This window comes from Eptatretus burgeri, chromosome 11, assembly GCF_056783735.1.
Source record: "Eptatretus burgeri isolate ZD-2024b chromosome 11, Ebu_testis_v1, whole genome shotgun sequence".
Taxonomy (NCBI): Eukaryota; Metazoa; Chordata; class Myxini; order Myxiniformes; family Myxinidae; genus Eptatretus; species Eptatretus burgeri.
The window spans coordinates 16,590,586-16,618,111 of NC_140971.1; the positions used below are offsets into that span (position 1 = coordinate 16,590,586).

Sequence of the window (27,526 nt, forward strand, 5' to 3'; positions counted from 1 at the left end):
ACATATACATGATGGAATTTTCACTCCCTGCCCCATCCCATTACCCTTATTTCCTACCCTCTCCCTCTTCTGCTTTCATAAAACAGACATGAACATGAAAAAGTCCAAACTCGAACAGTAACATCACAATATTTTGACTCAAACTTGTGCTCTTTTCCCAGGTTATGCTGAATGAAAACATGATGGTTTTGAAGGACAGAGTGAATGACATCAAAATTTGGCAAGAAAGCCTACATGATCAGCACAAGGCCGTGGAGGTACACACGTACAATGGTTATCACGTTTGAAATACAAACAATGAACCTGAATGGCCGATGTAGGTCACGTAATAAGTCGTTGTCCCCATTTCTCCTTACATCGTCGTATGATTCATGAATATGAGATTAAGCTACTGCTGCACTCCATACTTGATGTCTGATTTCTACACAATGTTTCTCTTTGTAGAAGCAGACACTCGGCCACAAGCAAGAGCTCATGTTCTACTTTGAAGAGTTGATGGATATGTTGAGTCAATGGCAGGAAGCGGCGGATACTGCGCTGCAACTGGGGAAGCAGGAAAAGCTCGAGAGTTTGTATGCCCGACTGGTGCCCTGCAGGTTGGCTTTGGAGAATGCACGTGACTTACTGTCACAAGTTGATGGCCTCGACGACATTTCTGATGCAAATACATTCCTGCAGGTATGACCTTTTCATTTACCGATGTTGATGTATTCTTGATATGAAGAGATTTTCTTGGGAAAATGGAAGTTTCGGAACTTATCATCCCAATGATAACTTAGGGCTCTGCAGTCTATTTGTGCTTGTATACCTAACCTTCAACAAATCAAAACCTACCGTTTGCTATATTATGAGTGTAGAGATTTGTTTGTTTTTTTCAGGGAGGTAAGATGGTCCCCAAAGAATTGATGACGACGGAAAATTTATATTCGAGTGCAGTATAGTATTCATGGTGGGTCGGGGTGGCAGGATTTCCGAGACGTATGCATCCTCACGTCTAATCTGTCTCGTCTGGGTTTGAATCCCGACCCAGGTATAAACCATCACCCCAGTGTTTCACAGGCAGGGTGATTCATCAATGTGTGTGCCATCCCTCGGACGTCCCATGTGACGGCATGAGTTGGTGGACGTTAAAAACCCCACGGTGTCCTTCGTGAAGAGTAGGCAAGCTGTTGCCAGCACCAAGAACAAATTCCAAATTCTTGCTTTGATTACTGCTGTGAAGGCAATGGAAAATCACCCAGCTGCTGGAGCAGCACAATTTTCTGAAACAGTGTATGGTACATCAGAAGCAGAATCAGAACATGGTGGGTCAAGATGCCCTCTCTCTTCTCCCTTGGTTGTGATTATATGTTCAGTATTGTGAACATCTGTACTGGAAGCCTTTTTGCCTGATGGGATCAGTGCGAAATTTCAAATTTAAAATGTTCAGCATACTTAACAAAAGGATCGAGGAGGATATATTTCTGCTGGGGAGAAGGATCTTGCACCCACCCCTCCCCCCCCCTTACTCTATATCTTTCATCATTTTCATCCTGTCTGATTTCGAGTCTCATGAATTGCTGTATGTTTAAGAGAATAAAGATTAATTAGGGTTTAAAAAGGCAGAGCCTGTCATGTTCATCAATCGAACCATGATTTGCTCTTTTTATAAGTTTATCACTTTGGAATGACTGTAAACATTTCGACACTTAATTAAATTGCCTTTTAACTAATGATTCCCTGAATTAAACAAAAAAAAAATTGTTTCAGACCACTCCCACCCACTCACATTTATAAAGCACATGTCATTCAATCATTATTAAATAATCTTAATTACCCTGATTGTTTTCCTTCCTTTTATTTCCTCTTCCAAAATAGATGGCAATGGATCTCAATGAAAGGTAAGGTGTGTGTGTGTGTGTGTGTGTGTGTGTGTGTGTGTGTGTGTGTGTGTGTGTGTGTGTGTGTGTGTGTGTGTGTGTGTGTGTGTGTGTGTGTGTGTGTGTGTGTGTGTGTGTGTGTGTGTGTGTGTGAGATATTAATATTATACAGGGTGCCCCACAGAAAACCAGGAAATTTGAGATTTTGAGATTTATTTTGCCGTATTTTACCATATCAATAAACTAACATATAAATTTTCTAACAGTTTTTAAATTTTATTTCAGAATTTGTATTTGTATTTATATTTGAAAATAAAGTGTATCTTTGTTTTACACTACATCTAAGTTTGCTTTTGTTTTGTTTTAAATAAACTGTACCAAATTTCCTGGCTTTCTGTGGGACACCCTGTAGTACTGTATTCCTGTAGGGACATCAGTTACTTGTTTTACATGTTTTCAAATTATAATATAATTCAGCAAAATAAAGGAAATGGATTCTAATCATATGGTGTGAATTCGAAACGAGTTGTCCATAAACTGAATGACATGAAAGTGAAAGATAAGGCCAAATACGTATCGGCGTCGAACTATTCATTTATTTACCTAATATTTCAGCATTGTAAACAATTGCAGCTATCAAATATAATGATATTTGAAACGATGAATAATATGTCTTTTGTTCTCTGTTGAAAACTTTGTGTAGTTAACTCTTGAAAATTTGAATGCCTGCCAATTCAAATTCAGAAATTTGTATGGGTTACTATGTGAATCATTCTCGCCAATTCTAAATCCAACACTTTCGAATAAGCTTGGTTATTTGTTTTCTCCAAATAGCTTTCTCCAATTTCAGCAAACGCCATTAATGTTTCGAAGAAATAAGGCAAATCTGGGTCAATAGGTGTGATGCCCTGTGGAAATGTCTACATCTATCATCATCCTCCAATAAAGTTTGAGCCCCATCTCCATCACGTCCATTGGCAATGACTCTTTGCAGGTAAACAAATTATTAGCTTGTCTGCAATTCACATTCCAGATAAGGTATTGTCATCGCGCACCTTCCGTCCGTCCGTCCGTCTCCTTTTTTGACTTCTCCGGCCAAACCGCTGGGTCGATTCGGCTAAATTGTGGCAACAACGTCCCTCTCGTGACTGGTAACCGAAATTACAAAGCTCGTTCCAGTCACATGACTTGAAGAAGGGCAAAATTTCCGACTTCGTAAATTTCTTTAAAAAATCAACTTCTGATCAATGCTACCAAATTTGGGTTACAACATTAGGCCAGGGCCCAGATAAGCCACAGGTCCAGTGCAGTGTGACCACCCCTCATTTTCATAAATGCCAAGGTGAGCCAATGAAAAAAGTCAAGAATTCACAAAGTTTCGGAAAAGCGATGATGATAGAAAACCTATACGCCAAGAAAACCTATAGAAAACCAAGATGCCAAGGTGAACAACGAATAGCCAAGATCTTGTGAAAAAAGCCAAGGAGTGGTCACACTGGTCCAGTGGTCCTATTTTTTTTGTTGTTGTTAATGTTTTTTGTTCTTTCTTCGCAGGTAAACAATTTTTTTTTTTTTTTGTTCAATTCATATTTTAAGATGACGATGTCTATTGTCGTAATGAGTTACTGGAAGCTCTGAAGCAAACAAGATAGCTTGTGTGTTCATCTTTGAGCTGTCTTATGTGGTTTTCATTCCTGACTCAAAAAAACATAAAACGTCACCCCGATGCTTCACAAACAGAGCACTGAATCAATGCGTGCGCCATCCATGATCCGTCAGAGGGACGTGAAGCTGGATGTCCTGTCTGTGACCAAGTTCTAAATTGCTACCCTAACGTATAGCAGCACTGCATCAATAGAGCTGCTATGGTTCAGTAATGATGCAACCGGTGCACAAAATTCCGAATCGATTTCTGATCCATAAAGTGAAATCTTGAAGAGACTGGAAACTGTGAGTCAGTTCTTAGCAGGTTGAATGCACAGCCTAACAGCATCAGTGAATGGACATAGGTTTTAATTGCTCTTTGTGATCCATAAGGAGAGATAACTCCAACTAAATAATAACAAGAGCAACAATAAAATTATTCTCAATATCCTGTTTTGTTTTGCTCATCCTGTTTTGTTCGTTTTTGGTTCACGAGTGCCAGCCAGAGTGACCACTATATTCGTTATGTCTGTGTGTCTCTGTCTGTCTGTCTGTGTGTCTGTCTGTCTGTGTGTCTGTCTGTGTCTGTGTGTCTGTCTGTCCAGAGCATAACTCCATGGACTTTGATCCGATCTTGATGAAACTTGGTTATGTGTTCAATATCAATGTCTAGTTGTGTTTTCCTGGATGAGGGCGTGGAGAAAATTACGAATTTTGACATAAAAATCATACGACCGCCCAAACTTTGAGAGCGAGGATGACAATATTTTTTATGCATAATCTTGAGGTCATTCCCCACCTAAAGTCTTCAAACCATTTTGCTCTATCTCGAACACCTTGCCCGTGGTGCCCCCTTCAAGTGTGTTTTTACGCTGATTTCATCAAAGTATGGATAATCCGAGGAGTGCGAAATGCCATATAGCCTATATGACATTATATTGTTCCTGGAATGTTCCGGAGGAAGTTTTGCACCAAAGGTCATAATCCTTGACCTTTGACCTTTAAAGGTCACAAAGGTCAAATTTTTAAAGTTGTGGGAATCGAACTGGGTTTTCAACCTTCTTCGACGAACTAACTCCAATAAGCTATAGCACGTATCCTGTTTCCTTATTTTAATGTCCACAACACTGTTTTGTGACCTTTAAATGTTATGCAAAGGTCAAATTTTGAAAGTTGTTGAACGAAACCGGGTTTTCGACATTTTGCAGCGAATAACCTGTCACCCGTACCACATCATGTTGATCTTATAACTTGGTCAAAAATTATCACATCGTCTCATCCTTGACTTCTGAAACAATCTACATCGTCAAATACCGCTCGTGAACCATCGTCGTCTTCAGACTTGTATTTGATTAAAATCACTTAAGAAGAAGAAAGGAAACAACTGTAGGGCAATGTAACATCATTAACTAGTAGCATGCTCATCTGCATGGCATCGCATGGCTCGGATACTCTTAAAAAAAATACTGCCCAGAGAAAGCACAAACGAGGCATAATGTTTTCTGGTGGTCACACAGGCAGTGAGTACATGCAGCTGTGGTATGTAGTAATATGGTATAATTTTTAGCCTGCCAAGCGAAAAGCGAGATTAAGTAATTGGATAATTTCTCTGTCTGTTTGTCTTTCTACCTGTCTGCAAACATCAGTTTATGATCGAGGAATAACTTGATTTAATTTGATTGTTATATTGTGAACATGAATCGGAAGACAAGTTTGCCATTTTACTCTACTTTGGTTCTGAATTCATCCCGATCACGCATGTGCAGAGATGAGTGAGATAATATTTTTACACTGTCTGCACATCTGGCAGTCAAACAAAATTGAAAATCATTCCAAACAGGAAACTTATTGTTGTAGGGACGTCATAAAGGACACAAACAACAGGCACGAATAGCTAATGTAACATGTTAAATAAAGTGGTGGTCAAGACGCTGCATCATTGGCGGTAAACTTCCAAAAAAGTTTTTTTTTTTCCTCCTACAACCTTTAAAATCTTTATTTTATTTCAATTGAATTGTATACTTGAACACTGAAGATCACAAATCACTTTTTGGCAGTTTCAAAAACCTTTTGTCTTGTAGTAATTGAATAAAATATTACAGCGTTTGACATCATCTCAACCAATCAAATTGGCCACTCGCAAACCCTGCCCATGTCCTTGTTTCTCAAGGCTGCTCAGGGTAGGGTGTTCTTATGAACTTCTCCAGTTCAATAATGTGACTGCAATATTGTAACATAATGGTGGCCCTGGCTGATTTAAACAGCTGACTGAAACAGCTGACTATGAGACAGGTGGCCAATATTACCGTGATATAGGTACCCTGGGATTGGTCACATAGTGCATTTGTTGCGTCGTCCTGTCCTTCAATAGAGATTAATTATTTACTTCTACAAAGTGCATGCTGTGTGTTAATATCCGCCAATTCTTGCTGCCTGAATTATCGGGTCACTTAGTCTTCTCAAACAAGAGAAATGAAGGAGAGTGATTATATTTAGATACAGCAGCGCACTACACCGCTTGGGTGTGGCTGCCGTGGTAGTTTTGGCTTTAAGCCGGCTTTCCATGAAGCTAGCTACTCCAACGTTTGCAGAATGCAGCTGAGCCATGGTCACATGGCTGGAAGAGGGATGTAAACACGCCAATATCTTTAGTTTGGAAATATTACAAGCATTTTATGGGATTTCCTCAGCTAAATGAATTCTAACTCTATGTCGTGTACAGGCTGAAGGCATCCGCAGAGATTTCTTTCAGCATTGAATTGACACTTGACATCCTTCCTCATCTTCAGAATGTCCCAGATTTTAGCCAAGAATGGGACCTTTTGGAAGGAGCAAGTTTGCTGCATGGTAAGTAGTGTACTTCATCTTCGATTTAATTAAGTTTTGATGTACTTGTAAGTGTGATGCAATAAAGTAAGGCTGAAGTTGTAGAAATTTTCCATAGTCATATGTCTATCCTTTTCGGTTCTATTCGGTCTATCCTTCTCCTTTGGCCACCTCTCATCAACCTGGAAGTCAGCAAACACCACTGACATCTACAATAAGGGTGCAAAAACAGATCCTATCAACTATAGAGACCAGTGAGCTTACTTCCAATTTCAAGTAAAGTCATGGAAACCATCATCGCTGCTGGTGTCATCTTTCCTGTTTTCAAACTGATCAATCTGGATTCCATACTGGTCAGTCAATTCAGGACATGCTGCTGCTCCGCTCTCGGTAATGGTTTGAGGCCCTATATCTCAATCAAAAGGTCAGGTCTGTCTCCTTAGACACATTTCAGTCATTCAACACAATGTGGCATCATTATTTGCTTGCTACACTCTCTGTCTGCAGCATAGAAGTCCACCTTCATTCCTCTATTTCTGACTTCCTACACCAATGCACTCAATGTCTTGCTACAAAACTACCCCTCTCCTCCTCCTCCCAGTGGATGCAGGAGATCCCCAAGGCAGTGTCTTTGGCCCAGTATTGTTCCTCGTCTACATAAACAACCTCCCAGATGTTCTGGAAAACCCTCTCTTCCTTTTTGCAAATGACTCCACATTGTGTCACAGAGTACCTCCATCTCACCAATCGGGAGACTGCAGCTGCATCAATGTCTTCTGGTCTACAGGTGATTAGATGCTGGTGTGATAAATGGAAAATGTTATTTCTTCCTGGAAAATCTTGCTGTCTCACCTCATCACTCCAAAAGGATCATCAAACTAACCCACCTATCTATTTCCATAGCCAGCCCCATTTAAAACTTATAGGCCTTACCATTAGCCATGACCTCTTCTGAGCCAACCACAAAGCGAAGCTGGCTTCCAAAACCAGCCGCAGACAGGGCATCCTGTGTCGACCCAAGTCTTTTCTTGGAAAATCATCGCTACTCACAGTCTTCAGAGCCTTTGGCCAAAGCTCAATGGAGTACTGCTGTCCCACATGGGCTGGTGCCCCAGCATCACATCTGTCTTTCCTGGATTCCCTCATTAACATGCCCTAAGACCACCAGCAAAGATAAAAACAACCCTATACACTAATTTGGGGCATGCTGATCTTATGTAGCAAGCCTGGATGTAATGAGCCCAGAACTGTGGGAGGAGTACCGTGACAAACAAATAAACACCCCGGTCCGTGAATTGTAATAAGGATTATCCCTTAAAGCCACTGATACTTGACACGGGACATATTGGACTGGATTGATTGTCTTGTCGAGCCTGATTTGGTATACTTCATCAAATCATCCTTCAGACCTACACCATCCCTGAAGGCTTGAGGATACTTCTTTATTAAGCATTCCTTTGTTGGTGGTTTAAAGATGTTGAGTGTGTACACTCATGCACCAGTGTGGGGATTCCATTGATTTTATTGTTATATATGTGCTTAATGATGTTTGGGTCCAAACAGACGTCTCAACCCACAGAGGATGTATTGCCATGCCATCGCCGAGCTTGCAGTCCAACTTTTTGGGTTTTTTGGGGGTTTTTGAAGACCAAGTCGAGGCTTGTGTGAGAACTAATACACAGAAACATAGAACAAGGCAGGAGACAAAAGGGGTGGGAGAGGGAAGCACAAAATAGTTGGGAACAAAGACAATATGATGTCTGTAGAAGGGAGAGGGATGGGGGCTACAGGGACTTTCAGGAATGAAAACAGGGAATTTGAAGGAGGTGGGTTTGGGGTGGATTAACAGGGGTAGAAAAGATCAAGATGTGAGATGGTGGTTGCACATAAAATCACCACGCCGGATCCAGTTATGAGACTTGTACTTGTCCTTCAACTGGAAGTCTTAAAGCAGGTGAAGCAGAATTGTGTACATCACATTGTGCGCCAAAGTCGACTTGGAGTTGGAAGTAGTTCCCTGTTTAACTGTAACACACTGCGAGTCATCCAATCCAATAGCACTGACCTCATTGCTGATGAAGACTTCTGTCCTTGGTTTATCACGTATTGCTCTGGCTGTATTCATGTGTGCAGGTAAATCTCTTCCATGGCATTTTGCTGTGAAATGGTTGTGTTACGGCCTGCAGCACACCAAGCCAACATTTGGAGAGTGCAACTGGATGGCCAAGCAAGGAAGAGACTGATCAGAGAGGCCACTGTCCAGGCCTCACAGTTGGCCCCAGGCAGGCCCCGAGAGCAGGAAGGGTTCAACCATACACAACCTTCCGATAACTATAATGCAGATGGAAACTCCAAAATTGCCATCCTCTCCTCCTTGGCATCAACTTCCAGGTTCCCCTCCTCTTGCCCCACAGTCCTCACACTTACAAGTCTTTGGGGAACCTCTGGCCTCATCTCAATGCTTACATCTGTCATACTTTGGGGTCTCCTTGGCTTTCCATACAGCACTCATGTTCTTTGGATTTGAATCTCCGATAACTTTGAGATGAACTGACATGCTTTCAGCTAGCTGTGTCACAAATCTCATTCATCTTCAACAAGGTTAGGTTGGGCTCCGGGAGCTGCAGCCTCTCATGCACCTTCATATCTGCGATCCCAAGCACAAGTTCATCTTGGAGTAAATCTCTTCTGGTGTTATCAAATGAAAAAAAAATCACAGCTTTCAACAAGTTTTTGCAGTGCTGTATGATACTGGTCATACGTTTCACCAGCTTCCTCTGTTCTCCAATTGAACTTGTACTTCTCAAAGGGAACGTTCTTAGACAGATGGCAGTGCTGTGAAAACTTTATGAGCACCAGCGCCATCTTGTCTTTCTCTCCATCTTCAGGCCACTCCGACCACGTCGAGTAGACTTCATACACCTCTTCCCCGATTACCGTGAGAAGTGTCACCGCTTACACTTGGTTCCACCTCCTTGTTGAACTTCATCACAAGGACATTATTTTTTTTCTTCTGATACTCGGTCAACAAAGTCGTCTTAAACAATCACTATCACCGCCGCAATCATGTGTCGATGCTGCTTGGATAAATCAGCCAGTCCTCATGCTGTTGACTATCAATATTTTATGAGTAAGTTCAAACTCGTGCAGGAGAAACAGGAGCATATCCCAAGCAAGGTAGCATGGTACCAACCAAGCACCATGTCACACCGGAGATGACATGAACAAACGAGCGCTCCGTATCACACTCCCTTCCCTCACTCTATATATTCTTATCCTGTTCGTTCATATCCTTGCTGATTGTGCCCAATCGTTGCCCCACAACCCCACTGCCAGTTCAACCTTGCTCTTTCATGAGCCCGATTCTTGTCGAGAAAAAGCAGCATATAAGGCTGGAAGGGCGAGTCCTGGAAGTTGAGTACACATCCCTCTAATTTATCCTGCCAGCCTTTAACGGGTCCTAATATTTTACATTATTTGTTCTGTATGCTACAATGACTCAAGGTAAGTTGGCCTGAAGCAAACATAGTACAGTACTTGTTTTCTGCAATAAATTGTTGAATTATCACCCATTTTTCCATTGTAGTGCCATCTCCACCGGAGTTGAAACCACAGGAACCTTATGAGTCGACCAACAAGTCGATCACAGTGTATTGGTCCATGCCCATTGCACACACTGTGGATTACTACAATGTGTTCTATATTCCTCAAGACAGCACAGATAATGCCCATGAAGGTATGATGTTTGGAATCCTCAATTTACGGTACCTCCAGTAGAGCATGGCAAAACGAATCCACAACTTTCAAAATGCCATGTGAATGCTAACGAGGCCTTGAGCAGATGCACTGTATGTATGTGTGTGTGTGTGTGTATGTGTATGTGTGTGTGTGTGTGTGTGTGTGTGTGTGTGTGTGTGTGTGTGTGTGTGTGTGTGTGTGTGTGTGTGTGTGTGTGTGTGTGTGTGTGTGTGTGTGTGTGTGCGTTTTCAGTGACTCAGTTATGCTCGCAGGGACGTTTTAACCTGCCGTCGTAAGCACGAAATCTGTAATTGAAATAGTCGTTTAAACATAATTTTCAGCGTTTTGAGGAAAGAGTGGCAATTCCAAGATGGTTAACCATAATTGTTGTGTTCCTGGATGCAAATCGGACTCAAGGAAATATAGGCATACGAGAAATATCCGTGGATGAGATGTGTCGAGTTCCTATCATTTCCTGTTTATACAATTGTTGAGTGATGACAGTAGATATCTCTCACACACACACACACACACACACACACACACACACACACACACACACACACACACACACACACACACACACACACACACACACACACACACACACACACTCTTCTCCTTTTACCAAGGGATGCAAATATAGTCCAAGATCAAATAAGTCCTCTTGTGGCCCCGGGAGCGAACAAAAATATATATTTATAATGACTCCCTCCCACTCCAATCCCCCCCCTGCCCTCCAATCCTCCCAAACATCCTTAATCGTAAATATAATTTTAAACTTACCCTGTGCATTGACCTTTGGGAATTATGCATGAATGTTGGGAATGACGGCATCGTCTTTTCAATATCAGACGTCCATGAAATATATCACCAAGCCTGCCATGTTCGAACAAGGTAATCCCACAAGTTTCAAAGTCCACTCACTCGCGGTGCTCGAATGTTTGGCTAGAACGTGCCTGTCTACGAATACTTGGGCCTTGCACCGATACACGTACTCAGAAGTTTGTCGTACGGAGAGCTGCAAGACATAAGCCTTTCGGGCGAGTTCAGAAAGTTCTCCAACTCTTTCATTGTACAGAGCACACAACTTTTTCACAGGTACACTTCCAAGTATTTTTGGTTTTTTTTAGAAACTTTGCAAGACATTTTATGCAACAATCCTTATCTCGCACAACCTATATCCATTCGGCTGTCCCAATTTAACTCCCGTGTTATGGGTTTCTGCGCGTGTGCCGAGCATTCTGGGGGCAGATTATGTCATTTCTAACGTTGTCTATTGATTAACAACTTTCTATAAACCTCCATAAAAAATATTGTTTCCATGCAAGTGTTTGACAAACCCTCGTTAAAACTTTTTTTGTTTTAACTATGCTGATGACTGGTGAGTTTGCACACTGCAGGAAAGATCATCACCACCTTGAGGGAGTGTGTAGCTTGTCATATATGTTATTACCTCTGCTACCGAAGGTGGAGGAGTTTATGTTTTCACCCCTGTCTGTCTGTTTGTTTGTCACTTGTGGAAATCGAAGATTTTTAAAAGTATATCGGTTGGTCTTGTGCATTATTCTGTCTGGAGCGGTTACTTGGAAAAAAAATATGTTTTCGCCAAGTGTGTTTGTCTGTTGCATTTGACTGTTTTTGTCTGTCTGTTTGTCTTTGTGTTTGTTTGTCGCACGATTTTTTTGGCCACAGCTTTCAAGAAATCGTTCTGAAAATTTTTGCGTATGTAGGTGACCGGCCAAGAACAGCAATGCTTAATTTTGGTGAAGATCCGAATCCGGATCTGAATTTTTTAAGTGATTCTTCGCCGTTGAGAGATTGTGCTAAAACGCATATTGCGTGATATCTCAAAAGGTTGTTGATGGATTCAAACGAAACTTGGTGGGCATGGGTATGTGACAAGAACTAATTGATTCGATTTTGGTGTAGATCTGAATCCGGATCCGGATCCGATAATTTTTCAAGTGAGTCTTCACCATTTTGAGAGATGCAGCCAAAAACTATATATAGCACGATATCTCAAAAGGTTATGGATGGATTCCACGTAGAGTTTGTGGACAGGTTGGGCGTGCGACGAGGATGAATCGATTCAATTTTGGTGAAGATTCGAATCAGGAATCGGATATGAGAATTATTTAAGTGATTCTTCACCATTGAGAGATGTGGCCAAAAACGATATATAGCACGATATCTCAAAAAGTCGTGGAGGAGTTATCACAAAAACCAGGTGGATGAGTTGGTGAGGTGATGAGAAGAAGCCGATTCGATTTCAGTTTCGGTCCGGATTCAGATCCGACCTATGGGTGGGTTACAAAATGTAAACTGTTCAGCCTGGCGGAGGTATGGACATTACCGAGTGCCGTTCCGTTTCGCCAAGCGTCACTCTGAGTGATTTTTCATTTGTATGACAATCGCCTTGAAGTCACAATTTTAAACCGATCTTCATGAAACTTCACCACGTGGAAGAATTTGTCAAAAGCAAGAATCCTATTTATTTTGAGGTCAAAAGGACAACACAGGCCAAAGGTCAACAACTTTGTGAAATTTGTAAAATCCTCAATTTTCTCCTGATTGACTAAAAATTTGAAGAGGATTTTCAGATCAGGTCACTGAATTCAACCACCAGTTGTTTTGGAGTTCCACATCGGCCAAAAGATCAACATCGGCCGAATTCCTAAAATTGTCAATTTTCATCCGATTCACTTGAAATTTGAAGCGGATTTGCAAATTTCATCATTGAATTCAACCACCAATTATTTTAAGGTCAAATTTGTTTTCTGGATTTCGCAAGTATTGTGCTCTGCATGACCTCTTTCTTGTTTGTTTGTATGTCAATTGCGTACAGGTCACAATTTTAAACCGATCTTCACCAAACTTCATCACATGGTAGAGTCTATTGTTTTTGAGGTCAAAAGGTCAACATAGGTCAAAGGTCAACAACTTCAGTGAGATTTCTAAAATTCTCAATTTTGATCCGATTGACTTGAAATTTTAAGAGGATTTATATTTCAGATCACTGAATTCAATGAACAAGTATTTTTGACGTCAGCATCGACCAAATGGTCAACATAGGCCAAATTTCTAAAATTATCAATTTTCATCCGAGTGACTTGAAATTTGAAGAGTATTTGCATATTTGGTCATAGAATTCAACCACCAATTATTTTAAAGTTAAATTTGTTTTATGGATTTTGTGAGTATTGTACTATGCATGACTTCTTTCTTTCTTGTTTGTTTGTTTGTCCCGATGAACCACTGTGGTATGGGTAAAAAGCATGATATCTCAAAAAGTTGTGGATGGATTCAGATGAAAGGAAGAATTGATTCGATTTTGGAGAAGATCCGAATCCGAATCCAGATCCGGTCCGATAATTTTTTAATTGAGAAAAATGAAATTGTGAAAAGGAAGAAAAGGATGAATGACAGGGGAAGCTAGGGGGATGTGGTTGGAGTGAGAAGAGAGAAGAAAAAACTGGTCCATGTGTGGCGGTAATCAGTGTGGTTTGTGGTTCCTCATTCTACGGTGAATGGGGTTTGTATTTGAAAACTTGACATACTGTACAACATATTTGATAAAATATTCAAAGTTTATAACAATAAGTATATTATTTATTACAAAACACACATCACCCAACCTCTTTGGAAAAATTGCCTGTAACTTTATGAATTCACAACTTACACCAGAAATGGAAGATATTGACATGAATCATCATATGAAAATGCTAACATTGTTTTGAATTTGTCGAGTCACACGATGTAGGCTACGTGCCACTACAGCGCTAAAACCTTAATTTTGAAATGCTTTTGATGTTGGATGGCTCAAACATTTTTTTTAAACGCAGAAAAACAGCTTTTGATGAGGTGGTGACTGTTTGTTTGAATTTTGTAAACACAACATCTCATAAATCAAGGTTAAAGTTTTTTTTTGTTTGTTTGTTTGTTTTTTTGCTTATCTTTCACCCATCGCTTGTCCATGTCTGGTGAAAATACACCATTGGTCACTGTTATCTGTATTCTATCCTTATTTGCAGTCTTAGCATAACAAGTAATTGCAAATTTTTTTCCTCTTGGACAGTTATTGTGAAACAAAGGATATCCGAGGATTACTGCATTGTTGATGACCTGGAGGCCAACACAGCTTACATGTTCTGGGTTTGTGCTGTGAATCGAGCCGGAGAAAGCCTCAGCAGCACACCAGCCCTTTATATGACAGGTAGCTTATGCATGACTTGTACTGGAATGGTATGCATGAGATAATAATTGTTCATGACACATCATTCGGTACTATACACAATCAGAGTGGAGCTCTGTTTAGAATTTTGATGGGAAAACTCCCATATAAGGCCTGATGGAACGAACGCACGTGTGCAGCATGATAGCTCGTGTGTTAGCATGCTCATCTCTAAGCTATCTGACCATGTGCAGGGTGTTCCAAAAAGACCCGGACAACTTCGGTTGTTAAGATATTTAGAGTCACAAATGATACAATGATGCCCTTTTATTTGGTTTATATGATGCAGAAACTTTCCCACATGAGGTGCTGCATCTCGGAGCACACTGCCTGCTGTCTGTATTTTTTAACTCGCTCTAGACCACTGCTTGCGGTACTCTGGCTAAATTCTGTGCATAGAAAGGAAATTGGATATAAAGTAATTTCTATGAGATGTCAATGTTAACTTGTGTTCAGCTGGTAAAATGTGGTTAACACATATAAGAAAAGTATACTTATAGATTAAAGAACATGTGGTTAGTATTTAGAATTTTTTTTTTCTCTTTTTGGAAATCGAATTGTATTTATTATCTGAAACCATTTTTTTTAACAGGATCTAAGGCTCGTGGAGGAGTTGTTGCACGTACACGTGCACGTGTGTGCGCGCATGCACACACACACACACACACACACACACACACCAATTTGACGTGTTGAACTCGGAATAGTAATAGCATAACTTACGAATCTGGGCAGACAGGATGGCTTAGAGGTAACACTCACCTCTCAGCTGTCTAGCCTGGGTTTGAATCCTGACTCTGCTATAAACTATCATCCCAGTGTTTCACAGGCAGGGTGATTCATCATTGTGTGTGCCGTCCCTCAAATGGGAACCCCATTGGCTGGCTGACATTAGTTGGTGGATGTTAAAGATCCCATAGTATCCTTCATGAAGAGTCGGCAAACTATCGTTGTCACCATGAACAAATTACAGATTCCTTCCCGAACCAGCAGAGGGTATCAGATAAGTGGCATAGTGGTGCCCTCAGCCAATGATGCTACCCCACAGCCTTGTGCTGCACACTAACAGAGAAGAAGTAACGATTCTATAATCCTCATTTTTCCTGTCCCGTCGTCGTTTTCTTTTTGGCACAGTTTCGGAAGTACATAGAACTAGCCCAGCATAGCATGTACTTGTCCTCTTGCCCATCGCCATTACGACATCCTAGTAGTCTCACTCGTCTTGATTGTCGCTGTTTTTAATCATGATTTATTGTTAACAATTTGATTTTTTTTTCTTTAAAGATAACTAAACGTTGTGTCACTCAAATTTCTAGAAACAGACATGCCGATTATAATTTAATTTCCTTCACTGGACACTGTTGAACATGACTCCGATGGAAAAATGATAAGCAATGTGAAACAAATGAACACTGAAAAAGTGACCTGTTTTGGGGCACAATCCCTATTAATTAAAGGAATGTGGACGTAGTACAATCAAAATGAGCCAAATGCATCTAAACTTCATTGTATATCACAAACTGGTCCTGAGCTTGTACATTGTACAAGATAAAACATGAATGAAACAGTCAAAATGGGGTATTCCATTGATTGATTCCATGTCCAGGCATTGATTAACAAGGAAAATATGTATATATATATATATATATATATATTTTTTTTTTTTTCCTCCATGGTGGTGGTGGAGGTCCGTGCAATTGACAGAGCATCAGGGAACTCGTGATGATTAGTGAACGTTTCTGCGACTAAGACCCATTCCTGAACAGGTTGCTATGGCTATCATGTAAAAACTTCCACCGAGTAGTCATGGGAGTTCAACCCATACCAGAGTGGGCAATATAACAAGGTTTTACCTTCTTCACCACAAAGCCAATCTTCTTGTTTGTAGTTCTGTGCAAACCAGAACAGAGGGCCGTGTTCAAATATTGAGCGATATTCAAAATATGTGGCTTTTGTGGAAGGAAGAGGTTACAAGAACCAAAATTGTGCAACCATGCAATGGCCAGCTGTATGTGGTGTAGGAATGTCATTCATTGCCGATACTTCCTCACAGAGCATAGCAAGGTGCCCATGACAAATTTAAAACACTTCCTGGGTTTGAGAAACAACCCTGGATGGATCGCTTAAAAATAATCTTTAACAGCTTTTAAAAAGGGCTCTGATTGAACAATAACATATCTTGAAAGTCAACCAAGAATGTCAGATGTTCAGCATGTCAGTATGTATCAAATGAGAAGTCATGTTTGGTCTTCAGGCAGTTACTTATATCATTATCCTCAGCAGTATAACAGGCATGAGGACATCATCATTATTATTATCATCGTCATAGTTATCAGGATGAAGACCTCCCTCAACGCACATTGCAGGTATTGGCTCACTCACACCACCTAAGTGCTGGTTAGTGAGTTTGGGCAGGAATTTGGAATTTCACCAGGGTGCTGGTGATAGCTCTTCTACCGTTTGGGAGGGATACTGTGGATCTTTAATGTCCATCATCTAATGCTAGCAAACTGGACACCCAGCTTAACGTCGATCCGAGGGACAGTATATTTTAAGATGCATTTCCCTGCCTGTGAAACACCAAATCCGAATTCATATATTCGGGCCGAGATTCAAACCCAGAGCAGACAGCTCAAAAGCCAGTGCACATACTGTCGTGGGCAAAAATATTGGCACCCTTGCACTGTTTTTCAAATAATGCACCATTTCTTCCAGAAAATTGTTGAAATTAAAAGATCTCTTGGTGTCCACAAATGTATTTCTTTGGTTTGTAGTGGAACAAAACAAAAAAAAAGCTGAAAAAAGTACAAAATCTTAACTTATTCCAAACAGAAATCCTAAAATGACCTGGAAAATATTATTGCCACCTTTTAAAAGTTGTGAGAAATAATTAGGTTTCAAGCAGCTTATTCTCCTTTGCTTTGGTATTGAACTCACCTGTGGTGAGTTGCAGGTGCCTGCAATATAAAAATCACTCATTCAACCAGTTTGATTAGAGAAAAGGAGTCATTCTGCTGTTTTGTGTCACTGTGTACCACAATGAGCATGGAGAAAAGAAAACAAACCAGAGAATTGCCTGAGGAGGTCAGACGCAAGATTGTTGTCAAGCATGGGCAATCTCAAGGCTACAAGTCCATCTCCAAAGACCTTGATGTTCCTGTGTCCACCGTACACAACATCATCAGGAAGTTTTAGGCCCATGGCACTGGAGCCAACCTCTCTGGACGTGGCCACAAGGCAAAACTTGATCGAAGATTGCAGCGAAGGATTGTTGAAATGGTGGAGAAAGCATCTCGATCAACTGCCAAACAGATTCAAGCTGACCTTCAGACATAAAAGTACCACAGTTTCAACTCGCACCATCCGACACCAACTCAATAAAAGGGGGGTTCTATGGTAGGAGAGCCAGGAGGACCCCACTGCTAAGAGAGAGACATAAGAAAGCCCAACTGGAGTTTGCCAAAACACACCCGAACAAGCCAAAATCCTTCTGGGAGAATGTCCTGTGGACAGATGAGACCAAATTAGAGCTTTTTGGTGAAGCACATCATCTCATTGTTTACAGAAAACAAAATGAAGCCTTCAAAGAAAAGAACACCTTCCCTACCATCAAACATGGAGGAGGTTCAGTGATGTTTTGGGGTTGCCGAGCTGCCTCTGGCACTGGGTGCCTTGAATGTGTGCATGGCATCATGAAATCAGATTAACAAGGCGTTTTAGAGCACAATGTTAAACCCAGTGTCAGAAAGCTGGGTCTCTGTCGAAGGTCATGGGTCTTGCAGCAGGACAATGACCCCAAACGCACTTCAAAAAGCACCCAGGAATGGTTCAAGACAAAACGCTGGACTGTTCTGAAGTGTCCAGCAATGAGTCCAGATCTAAATCCCAATTGAACACCTGTGGGGAGATCTGAAAACAGCAATTGGGAGAACTAGAGCAGTTTGCACAAGAAGAGTGGGCCAAACTGTCAGTAGAGAGGCGTAGGAGACTCATTCATGGCTCAAGGAAGTGCTTGACTGCAGTTATTTTGTCTAAAGGTTGTGCTATCAAATATCAAGTCAAGGGTATCAATAATTTTGTTAATGTCATTTCTTTTTATTTTCTGATTTAAAAGGATATATTATTAGTTCTGAATCAAAAACAAAGGTTCTGTCATATTAACAGTGAAATAAACCAATGTCACCCGCAGGGTGACCCATATCTTGCCAAAAGGTGACCACGTGTGACTTCTTTAAGGTCACACTGAGGTGAACAGAGCTGCTATCCACCAGGAGCGACTCCTTGAGGAATATCTGCCTACGAGAGTTTCCGATAAGAATCGTTCTACAGAGTAACCATGAAAAATATGCTTTTGCCTCATAACGTCACTAAATGACGTCATAATGTCTCAAGCTTGACATATCTAGAAAGCACTCATCGAGGTGCTCAATTTGAGGTACTACACGATATGGTTCCTAAAACTTGAAAATTTGACCTTGGGGTCAAATATGTTTGACCTGAGGTGCTAACCATGAAGGTCAAGGCCAATCGCCACCAAAAATTAATCAGCTGAGCGCCAGACCATGAACTATATTCCCATGAAGGTTGAAGACGATCCGATCAAAATTACTCAAAAAATAAGGGTTTCGTCGACTCCCCTGATTTGCGCCAAAGTGACCTTGACCTTTGACCTTGACCTTCAAAATTTTATGCTCTGAAAGGGACCTCTATAGGCCTCTGATATGCGAAGTTACAAAAATTTCCGATGATAACTGTGCTCTGCAGAATTTTTTATCTGTGATTACAGACAAACAAACAAAAAAAACAAAAAAAAACATACAAGCTGACTAACATATCTTGCAAAAAGTTCGTTTTGGGAAGATAAAATAAATAAAATTGTGGAGACCAAATACTTTTGTCAATTTCAACTTATTTTTCGAGAAAATTGTGAATTTATTTGAAAAAAGTGAAAGGGTGCCAATATTTTTGGCCACGACAGTAGGCCGACCTCTGGGCTATCCTGCCAGCCACATAAGAACATGAGAAATGTTCTATCAAAAGGTATTTGGTGACAACATGTCAAAATACGTAACCACACAAATAAAACAAACCTCGTTGCAGTTTATTCAGCACTATGAAAGAGCCATTAAAATTAACTGAAGAGTTGATGCAAATGCTTTACAAAATCATTCTAGCTTTGTGTATCTCCAATAAAACCGCTTCTCAAAGCTTAGAGAACCTGTACAGTGTTGGTGATGTTGAAAACTGCTCAGCAATTCGTGACTTTGTCGACAACATAGTGGAACAACTCTCTCTCATCGTGAACTTATGTTGTGCAAAATAGTACAATTGTGTTTTCAAAGTTTTATGTACAACTTCTTCTTTTAAATGCAATACAGGTTGGATTGACTGATTATGGCTACTGTCATCAACAGTGCCATCTGCACCAGAACTATTGGCCTCCATGACCTCATGGCATGACCATGGAGCAACCTTGCGATGGCAACCCACCTTCAAGACACATGGACTATCCTTTACCCTGGAGGTCCAGCATCTGGAACCATACAGGAACATTCAAGATTCACCACTCTGGTGACTTCCCATATTAAAGTCATTTAAAAGTGTATCCATCAGTGGCCATTTCTCAGACAAACGAGGGGAGTTCACATGTTCTAGGAATGATGTAGTGATGCTATTCAAAACCACACCAGCCTTTATCTTTAATTTTATTTTTGATGTGTGAGTATACATAGAGAGGAGGAGACTATCCATTACTGCAAAGTGTATTCTATGCATGAGGTATGAGGAATGCATGAAAAAGGGAGAATGTTTCATGGACCAACTGAAGATGTCAAAATTATCCGACAAAGCGGACACAGTCCACCTTAATAAGTTCACTAGGGTCACATCAACATTCCACAAATACCTATCCAAACACAATATAAAGCTCATTGCTAATCAACACAAGCATCGAAAGACAGGAAAGACATGACCCCAGAGCAAATAATTGAACAACAGAAGAGAAACTGGTCAAAATAAAAAAAAAATGGATATTGCTGTGGGCTATAGAATACACCTGACAAAAGGACGTAAAACAAGAAAGTTCAGACACATGGGATCTGCTATTCTGAAGCACATGACGAGATTGTTAATGGAATGATAAAAAATAAGAATGAATAGTTCCAAATGGGGCAGATGCTCATCTCGTGATGTGGTGGGGCAGATAACAGCAATTTTTGAGAGGAATCGTGCAAATGATGATACAAGCATCAAATTTGGCACATTTGTTCTCCAGGGGATTCTAATCAAATCTGACTGATTGACCATTTGAAAATACAAATTTTGAAAAATTTGAAGAAAAAAAAAAACTTCAAAAAAGTCCAGAACACGAATCAATGTTGGATGCTGGCTGAGATTGGTGAATGTTTCAGAAACATCATCGAAGACGTTCCAAGTCTGCCATGCAGTTTTCTTCCCTTTACCGCGGAAGGCAGACACGACGTCACATCCAGTGAAATCATGGAAGTATGGGATCCCTGTAGCTTTCTCAGGCCCTATTGCAGAAACTACCTCATGGACTGGAATCCATCGTGCCTTGGCTCCTTGGGCAAAGGCAATCCACATGTTCTCAAGACCAAGTTCCTGTAAGGATGGCAGTACAGATATTGCTGTGACTAGTACGTCCGTGTCATTAGCCTTAATGATAATGGACTTGCCACCATCCGTCGTTGCATCCCTGGCGTGTACAAATATTCGAGTATCAGCTTCTTCATGACAACATGGAGACACAGCATCCAGTGACTTCCTTGTGTTGCTGATGGCATCTTCTCCTTTTGTGACAATGACTGTGCTTGTCGTCTGTGCTTCGCACATCTTTTCCGCAAGGAAGTGAAACAGCTCAGTCTTGTTGCTGTCATCTCGAAGAAAGCTTCTCCAGTTACTTGGGGTCTTACTGGTTCCTGTCACTCTTCTTCTGATTCCTTGCCCCCTTTTCGACCTTGCCTCGGACTTCAGACTTGACTTCTTGTACACATCAAACACTACGTCCACCCTCTCGTACCTGGCACCATAGGATTCCACCTTTGGGATGATGTCTTCTTTAGTATAGTCATCAAATATCTTTGAAGTGAGTGGAGGTAGGGCATTGATAAGTGCTGAGCCATCAATGATGACTGCATCTCCCCTTGGTTCTCTGTCTGGGATGTTCACTTGTGCTTTAAGAATTTCAGCCAGCTGTGACTTCAAATTTTTTTGAAGGTTTTTTTTTTTTTCTTCAAATTTTTCAAAATTTGGATTTTCAAATGGCCAATCAGGCAGGTTTGATCAGAAAGTCCTGCAGAACAGAAATGCCAAATTTGATGCTTGTATCATAATTTGCACGATTTTTCTACTATCTACTACACTAATGGAGAGCAGTCATAGTCAGGCTCCATTAGATTATAAATATTATCTTTAGGTTCTGAGGGGTCTTAAGGATCTGAGGGGCTATGGGGTCTTCAGGTTCTAGAGGGTATTAGGGATCTTAGGGTTCTAAAGGGTCTTAAAATGTATTGGGGTTTTAGGGGTCTTAAGGGGTCTAAAAGGGTCTTGGGGTTCTAAAGGGTCTTAAAATGACTAAAAGAGTAAAAGGACAACAAGGACTCTCTGCCCCCCCTCCAAACTCTCAGTCCTTCCCTCCCCCTTTCTTTCACGTTCTTCAAAGCAGGAGATCATCAATGACATTAAGATGTTAAAATTTAATCAAGAGATTACATTAAACTAGTACGTGCCCATACGTGCGTGGCCGTACGTGGAAAAAAAACTTTCAAATCACGAGCCAGAAACAACCACACAGGCCGTTCCTTCGCTCTCGTGTGCCCATACGTGCGTGGCCGTACGTGCAACCCCCCCCCCCCCCCCAAAAAAAAAAACTTTCAAACAACCACACAGGCCGTTCCTTCGCTCTGGTAAACGACGACTGGATTGGGGCATTGTGTTTATCTATAAATGCGCAGAAGAAATCGAGAAATTATTAGAATACAGTAAGTCATCACTATCCAGAAGTGGTGCGTGCCCGTACGGAATGTTCACATGTATTCCACGAATTATCGCTTGCATTGAAGTAACAACTGATGTGATACTTACACACACAGAGTAAATTAAAATCAAAATTAAAATCAAGTTTACCTTCCTGTCTTTGCTTGCCATGACATTCGCTGCCATTGACCATTGCCACTCCGACATTGCCATTGCCACTAAGGCACCGATCGATCCCCATCGTAACCGGCACGGCACGTGACGTCATCGTCGGCCGGCCGCGCACAGGCCTACGCAGCAACGTGTCTTGTCATTGGTTTGGTAAATAAATGGCCATAACTTGAAGCACTTGTCCGATTAATATAAAACCTTGAAAAGGCACATACTCAGGTCCCCAGCAATATACCTGGCAAGTTTCAATCAGATCGGACCGGTGGTTGTCGAGAAACAGCGGTCACACACACACACACACACACACACACACACACACACACACACACACACACACACACACACACACACACACACACACACACACACACACACACACTGCTGGAATTATAGATAGACTAGTGCATGTCCGTAGGTGTGTGCCCGTATGTGCGTGGCCGTATGTGTAAACAAAACAAAAAAAAACTTTCAAACCGCGTGCCAGAAACAACAACCACACAGGCCGTTCCTTCGCTCTCGCGTGCCCGTACGTGCGTGGCCATATGTGTAAAAAAAAAAAAAACTTTCAAACAACTACACAGGCCGTTCCTTCGCTGTCATAAACGACGACTGGAGTGGGGCCTTGTGCTTAAGAAAATCGAGAAAGCACAGAAATCGAGAAAGAAAAAATACAGTAAGTCGATAAATCAAGAAAAAAATCGAGAAAGAATACAGTAATCGTCACTGACTGGATTGGGGCATTGGGTTGAAGAAAATCGAGAAAAAAATCGAGAAAGTACAGAAATCGAGAAAGAAAGTATACACTAAGTCGATAAATCGAGAAAAAAATCGAGAAAGAATACAGTAATCGTCACTATCCGAAAGTCCGGAAGTGAAGTCCTCACTGTCCGGAAGTTCGCATATCGCAGTTACGATTATTCGCAATTTAGTTTTAATGGCCAATTATTCAATTAGCGCCAACGTATTTTGCCTTTTCGCAATGTCATCGCAAGGAAAAACACAAAGAGAAGAGAAGAGAAAAAAACTTACGTGCAAAAATTTTTTTACTTCCTGCTTCGGAGCATACCAGCTAACTCTGATGTTACCGAAATTTATGCACCGTCTAATATGAAAACGATCATAACTTGGGGCATTGTGTGTTTACCTATAAATGCGCATAAGTAATCGAGAAATTATTAGAATACACGAAGTCATCATTATCCGAAAGTCCGTACATTGTAACTTGTCACCCGTAATGGGGAACGCGGCTGAGGTTCTCTTCCCCCATCGGCCACGCCCACGCAGCAACGCGTCATCATTGGTTTGGTAAATAAATGGCCATAACTCGGAAAGCACTTGTCCGATTAATATCAAACCTTGAAAAAGCACATCCTCAGGTCCCCAGCAATATATCTGTCAAGTTTCAATTAAATCGGACCAGTGGTTGTCGAGAAACAGCGGTCAGACACACACACACACACACACACACACACACACACACACACACACACACACACACACACACACACAGATTGCTGGAATTATAGATAGATAATGATAGTATTAAAGTAAGAGGATTCATTAGTTAAAATTAAATAACGAGGAAACATCATTGATTGATTGATGGCATGAATCACCATACAGGGTTTCGAGTTGATCCGTTGAGCTGTCTCGGAGGAGTAGGGGGAGAAAACAAAAAAAAGTTAATTGATTAATTGCCAGAAGGAAGAACTGATTGACGGAAGGACTATTGCTATGGCTCTAATAACTCACCTCGATTCCGTCATAGACAAGCTAAATTGTAACAAGTTTAAAAAAAAAAATTAATGAAGGTTACTTTTAAAACAGCTTTGGTGAGAAACAAGGAGAATCTGTTCTTCCGAAAGCAGCAAGCAGCCAGGGGTGTGTTTATTTACCAAGTTTCTTGTAGAATGCTTGCCAAGTGGCTTAAGTGCTCAAGTAAGCACTTCATTCAAAACCGTTGATAAGGGACATCTGGTTTGGCAAGCGCTAGCAATCTGCTTGGTACTTGAACACACCCATGGCAGATGGTTAGATGGATAACATTTAGAGGAGGTTGGGTAAAGCCAGACAAGATTTATACGATAGAGATAGGTCTGCAACCACCGGACGATGGGATAACGGACGTTTATACCTCTGCCACCAAAGGTGAAGGAGGTTATGTTTTCACCCCTCTCTGTCTGTTTGTCTGTCTGTCTGTCTGTCTGTCTGTGTGCAGGACATCTGAAAAAGTTGTGGAGGATTCAGATGAAACTTGGTGAACAGGTTGGGTGTGTGACGAGGAAGAATTGATTCAATTTTGGTGAAGATCCGCATCCGGATCCGGATCCGATCATTTGTAAATTGATTCCTCACCATTGAGAGATGGGGCCAAAAACGACATATAGCATAATATTTCAAAAACGTATTGGGCCAGATATGTTCTCGTGAATCAGGAATAGCGTGGCGGAGGTATGCGCTCTACCGAGTGCCGTTCTAGTTTGTAAATGAGTTTTTTGGATCTAAATCAAAAGTGCCCATTGCCTTGGACTCGGCCAATTGTGAGCAGAAGGAGCTCCAATCTAAAGAAGAAGCATCATAATTCCCACACTAAAACAATATAATTATATTGTTACTCATTCACAAATTTATTCTACGACTTCAACTGAACTCAACTGTTTGTTGAAATGTGTTGGTTATGGTGGTTTTCAGCGTACATGGCATGCAATGATAGAGATCAAACTACATTTTTCTGTTAAAATAATATCTTCGTTCTGTCCACCATGTGTTTCTGCCCCGGGAGCAGGTGCGAGTCTGAAAGCGAGGCCTGTGAGAAGGAAATCAGCTTGCAACATAATCAAACGTATCGTTTGTTTGTGCGATCAGTCAACAACGCTGGCTGTAGTGACAGAAGCAATTCCCTCACTCTGACCACGAAAGGTATCATCACTTTTTAATGTGCCATTTAATTGTTTTTAAATTCAGATTTCTGGCAGACATATTTACTGATGTTTCCAAACTTTTAATTTAGCAATAAAACTTTTTTTTTATCATGGAAAAAGCAAGCAAAAGAAATGTATCAATGAAGGATTTTGTTTTACTGTTTGTAAAGGTACAAAATTTGTCTTGGACATGACGACAGCATCTCGTGAGTTGCTGATATCGGAAAACGATACCGCAACAGAGTACAACATCATGTACATGGCCAACTGCGATACCTCGTGCAGGTACGTGAGCAGAGGATCAACTTTGCAGTTACCGCATGACCAGTGAGTAAGATGTGTAGTTTTTTTGCTCAAGGGAGCGAGGGTTTTACAATCGATCGTGTGTCTCTGAATGTCTGTGTCTTTCTGTCCAGGCCAAAACATTTTTTTTTTACCATTTGAGCTTTTGTCATCAAATTTTCAACAAAGCTTCAATATGAGAATATGGGGAAAAAAATAATTAAAAATTGATTCAAAATGTGAAAGGGCAAAGCCGTAATAACTATAAATAAGCCTTATTAGTCCGGAGGAAGCTCGTTAAACGTGCGATCACGAGTGTTTTTTGCCTTTGTAGACGAGTTCTGGGAATGTGGTTGCTAGGGAGAAAGCCGAATACGTGGAGGCTCTTCCCTGTAAACTTTATTTCTCGGCAGGGAAAATGATCAAAAGTGTTCAGGGCTTCTTTGGTCACCGCAAAGTGATAATTATAATGATAATTGTAATGGTACATAATGATAGTGATAATGGTACTGAACAATAATGATAAAGGCACAGAATGATAGTGCATCAACTGTGAGATGAGAAGGTTTTTTTTTTTTTACCCCGATGTTTGACTCTGTCCATAGGAGGGGTTTTCAAATTGTTTTTTTTTTTAAAGTTCAATTTAAATTGTTTTCACTTTTCGCAGTCGTTACGGTTGATTCACACTCAGTTGCATCAAGATTTGTGAAATTTGAATGTTTTGTATCCTCGGTCTGTGTGGAATGCATTGCACCAAGGGGAGGCTTCCATCACCTTCCGTGCCGCCTCACGAGGCTATCTTAAGTTCTATTCGCTTTCTGTTTTCACTTTTGGGATCTTCTGGTGTAGCTACAGTCTTAACGTAGATAATTCTCGGAAAATCAGAGCAGAACAAGTCTCAACATCATTTGTTAATCATCTTTCATTCAACGTCGGGGTCATTCATGGTGTCCATCTTGTTTTTAATGTCTTCCATGTTTCTTTATTTATTTACCATTGAGCTTAAGTGTGTCTGTCCAGGCCGTAACATTTTTACCCAATTAAGCTTTTGTCATCAAATCTTCAACAATCCTTTATTATGAGAATATGGAGAACACAAATTAATAAAATGTACAAATAGGTTTTTTAAAGCTATTTTTTGTCGTCAAGTTTAGTTTGAATACAAAGCAGACGAGGATGGGCTTTGCAATTTGGGATGCTTTCTCGTTTTTTTCTTGTTTTTCGTGAACACTTTGTTTTTCGAGTTACCATGTTGGTTTAAAATCAAGTCAAATAACGAATTTTGTTGTAAATTTGGTGAGCAAAGATGAAATGTTGCACAATAATGAGTAAAGATTATTTCTATTATTTAAAAATTATCATTTTCAACCGATTATAAAATTAATAGTTTTTAAAAAGTCTTTTTTTTTTGATGCAAAGTCGCTTTTGTACAAATTCGAAATAAGACAGACTCAGCCCGATGATGCAGGCCCCATCACTCAGGCTCAACTCATAAACACTGCATAAGCTCCATCTACCCAAGCAAGCTCCGCCGTAACTGTTCAAATCTTACTCCATTCTCTCTAGCTGCAATTGGAGTGATTGTAGGTATTGTTTATAATTTGTTTTCTTCTTTCGATGTCAGATGTTTGCAGGTCTTGGCTGAGGTTTTGCCTCCCAAAGGCCACCATTATTGGGAAGTTGATGTGCACAAGGCAACATGCTATCGGCTGGGCCTTGCAGGCTGCTCCTTCCCCTGCACTGTGCCTCTGGGGGAGGATGACGATTCATGGTGTTTATCCTGTACAGATAACGTCTCCAGGTACATACTTGAACTGTTCCGGGGGAAGAGCTTCTGACAAACACTGATGAGGGCC

The 27,526-nt window shown here is 40.8% G+C and overlaps 1 protein-coding gene across 1 annotated transcript in view; it reads left to right on the plus strand.

The window, feature by feature from the left end:
• Positions 1-27,526, plus strand: part of LOC147016574 (fibronectin type III and SPRY domain-containing protein 2-like) — an 81,625-nt gene that overhangs the window by 3,156 nt on the left and 50,943 nt on the right. The window contains exons 4-13 of the mRNA XM_085845361.1: positions 162-257; positions 445-678; positions 1,858-1,880; positions 6,226-6,350; positions 9,916-10,065; positions 14,146-14,283; positions 19,716-19,872; positions 25,253-25,386; positions 25,559-25,673; positions 27,295-27,471. Of these exons, the coding sequence (XP_085701487.1) occupies positions 162-257; positions 445-678; positions 1,858-1,880; positions 6,226-6,350; positions 9,916-10,065; positions 14,146-14,283; positions 19,716-19,872; positions 25,253-25,386; positions 25,559-25,673; positions 27,295-27,471 (1,349 nt within the window). The remainder of the gene's footprint in view (positions 1-161; positions 258-444; positions 679-1,857; positions 1,881-6,225; positions 6,351-9,915; positions 10,066-14,145; positions 14,284-19,715; positions 19,873-25,252; positions 25,387-25,558; positions 25,674-27,294; positions 27,472-27,526) is intronic.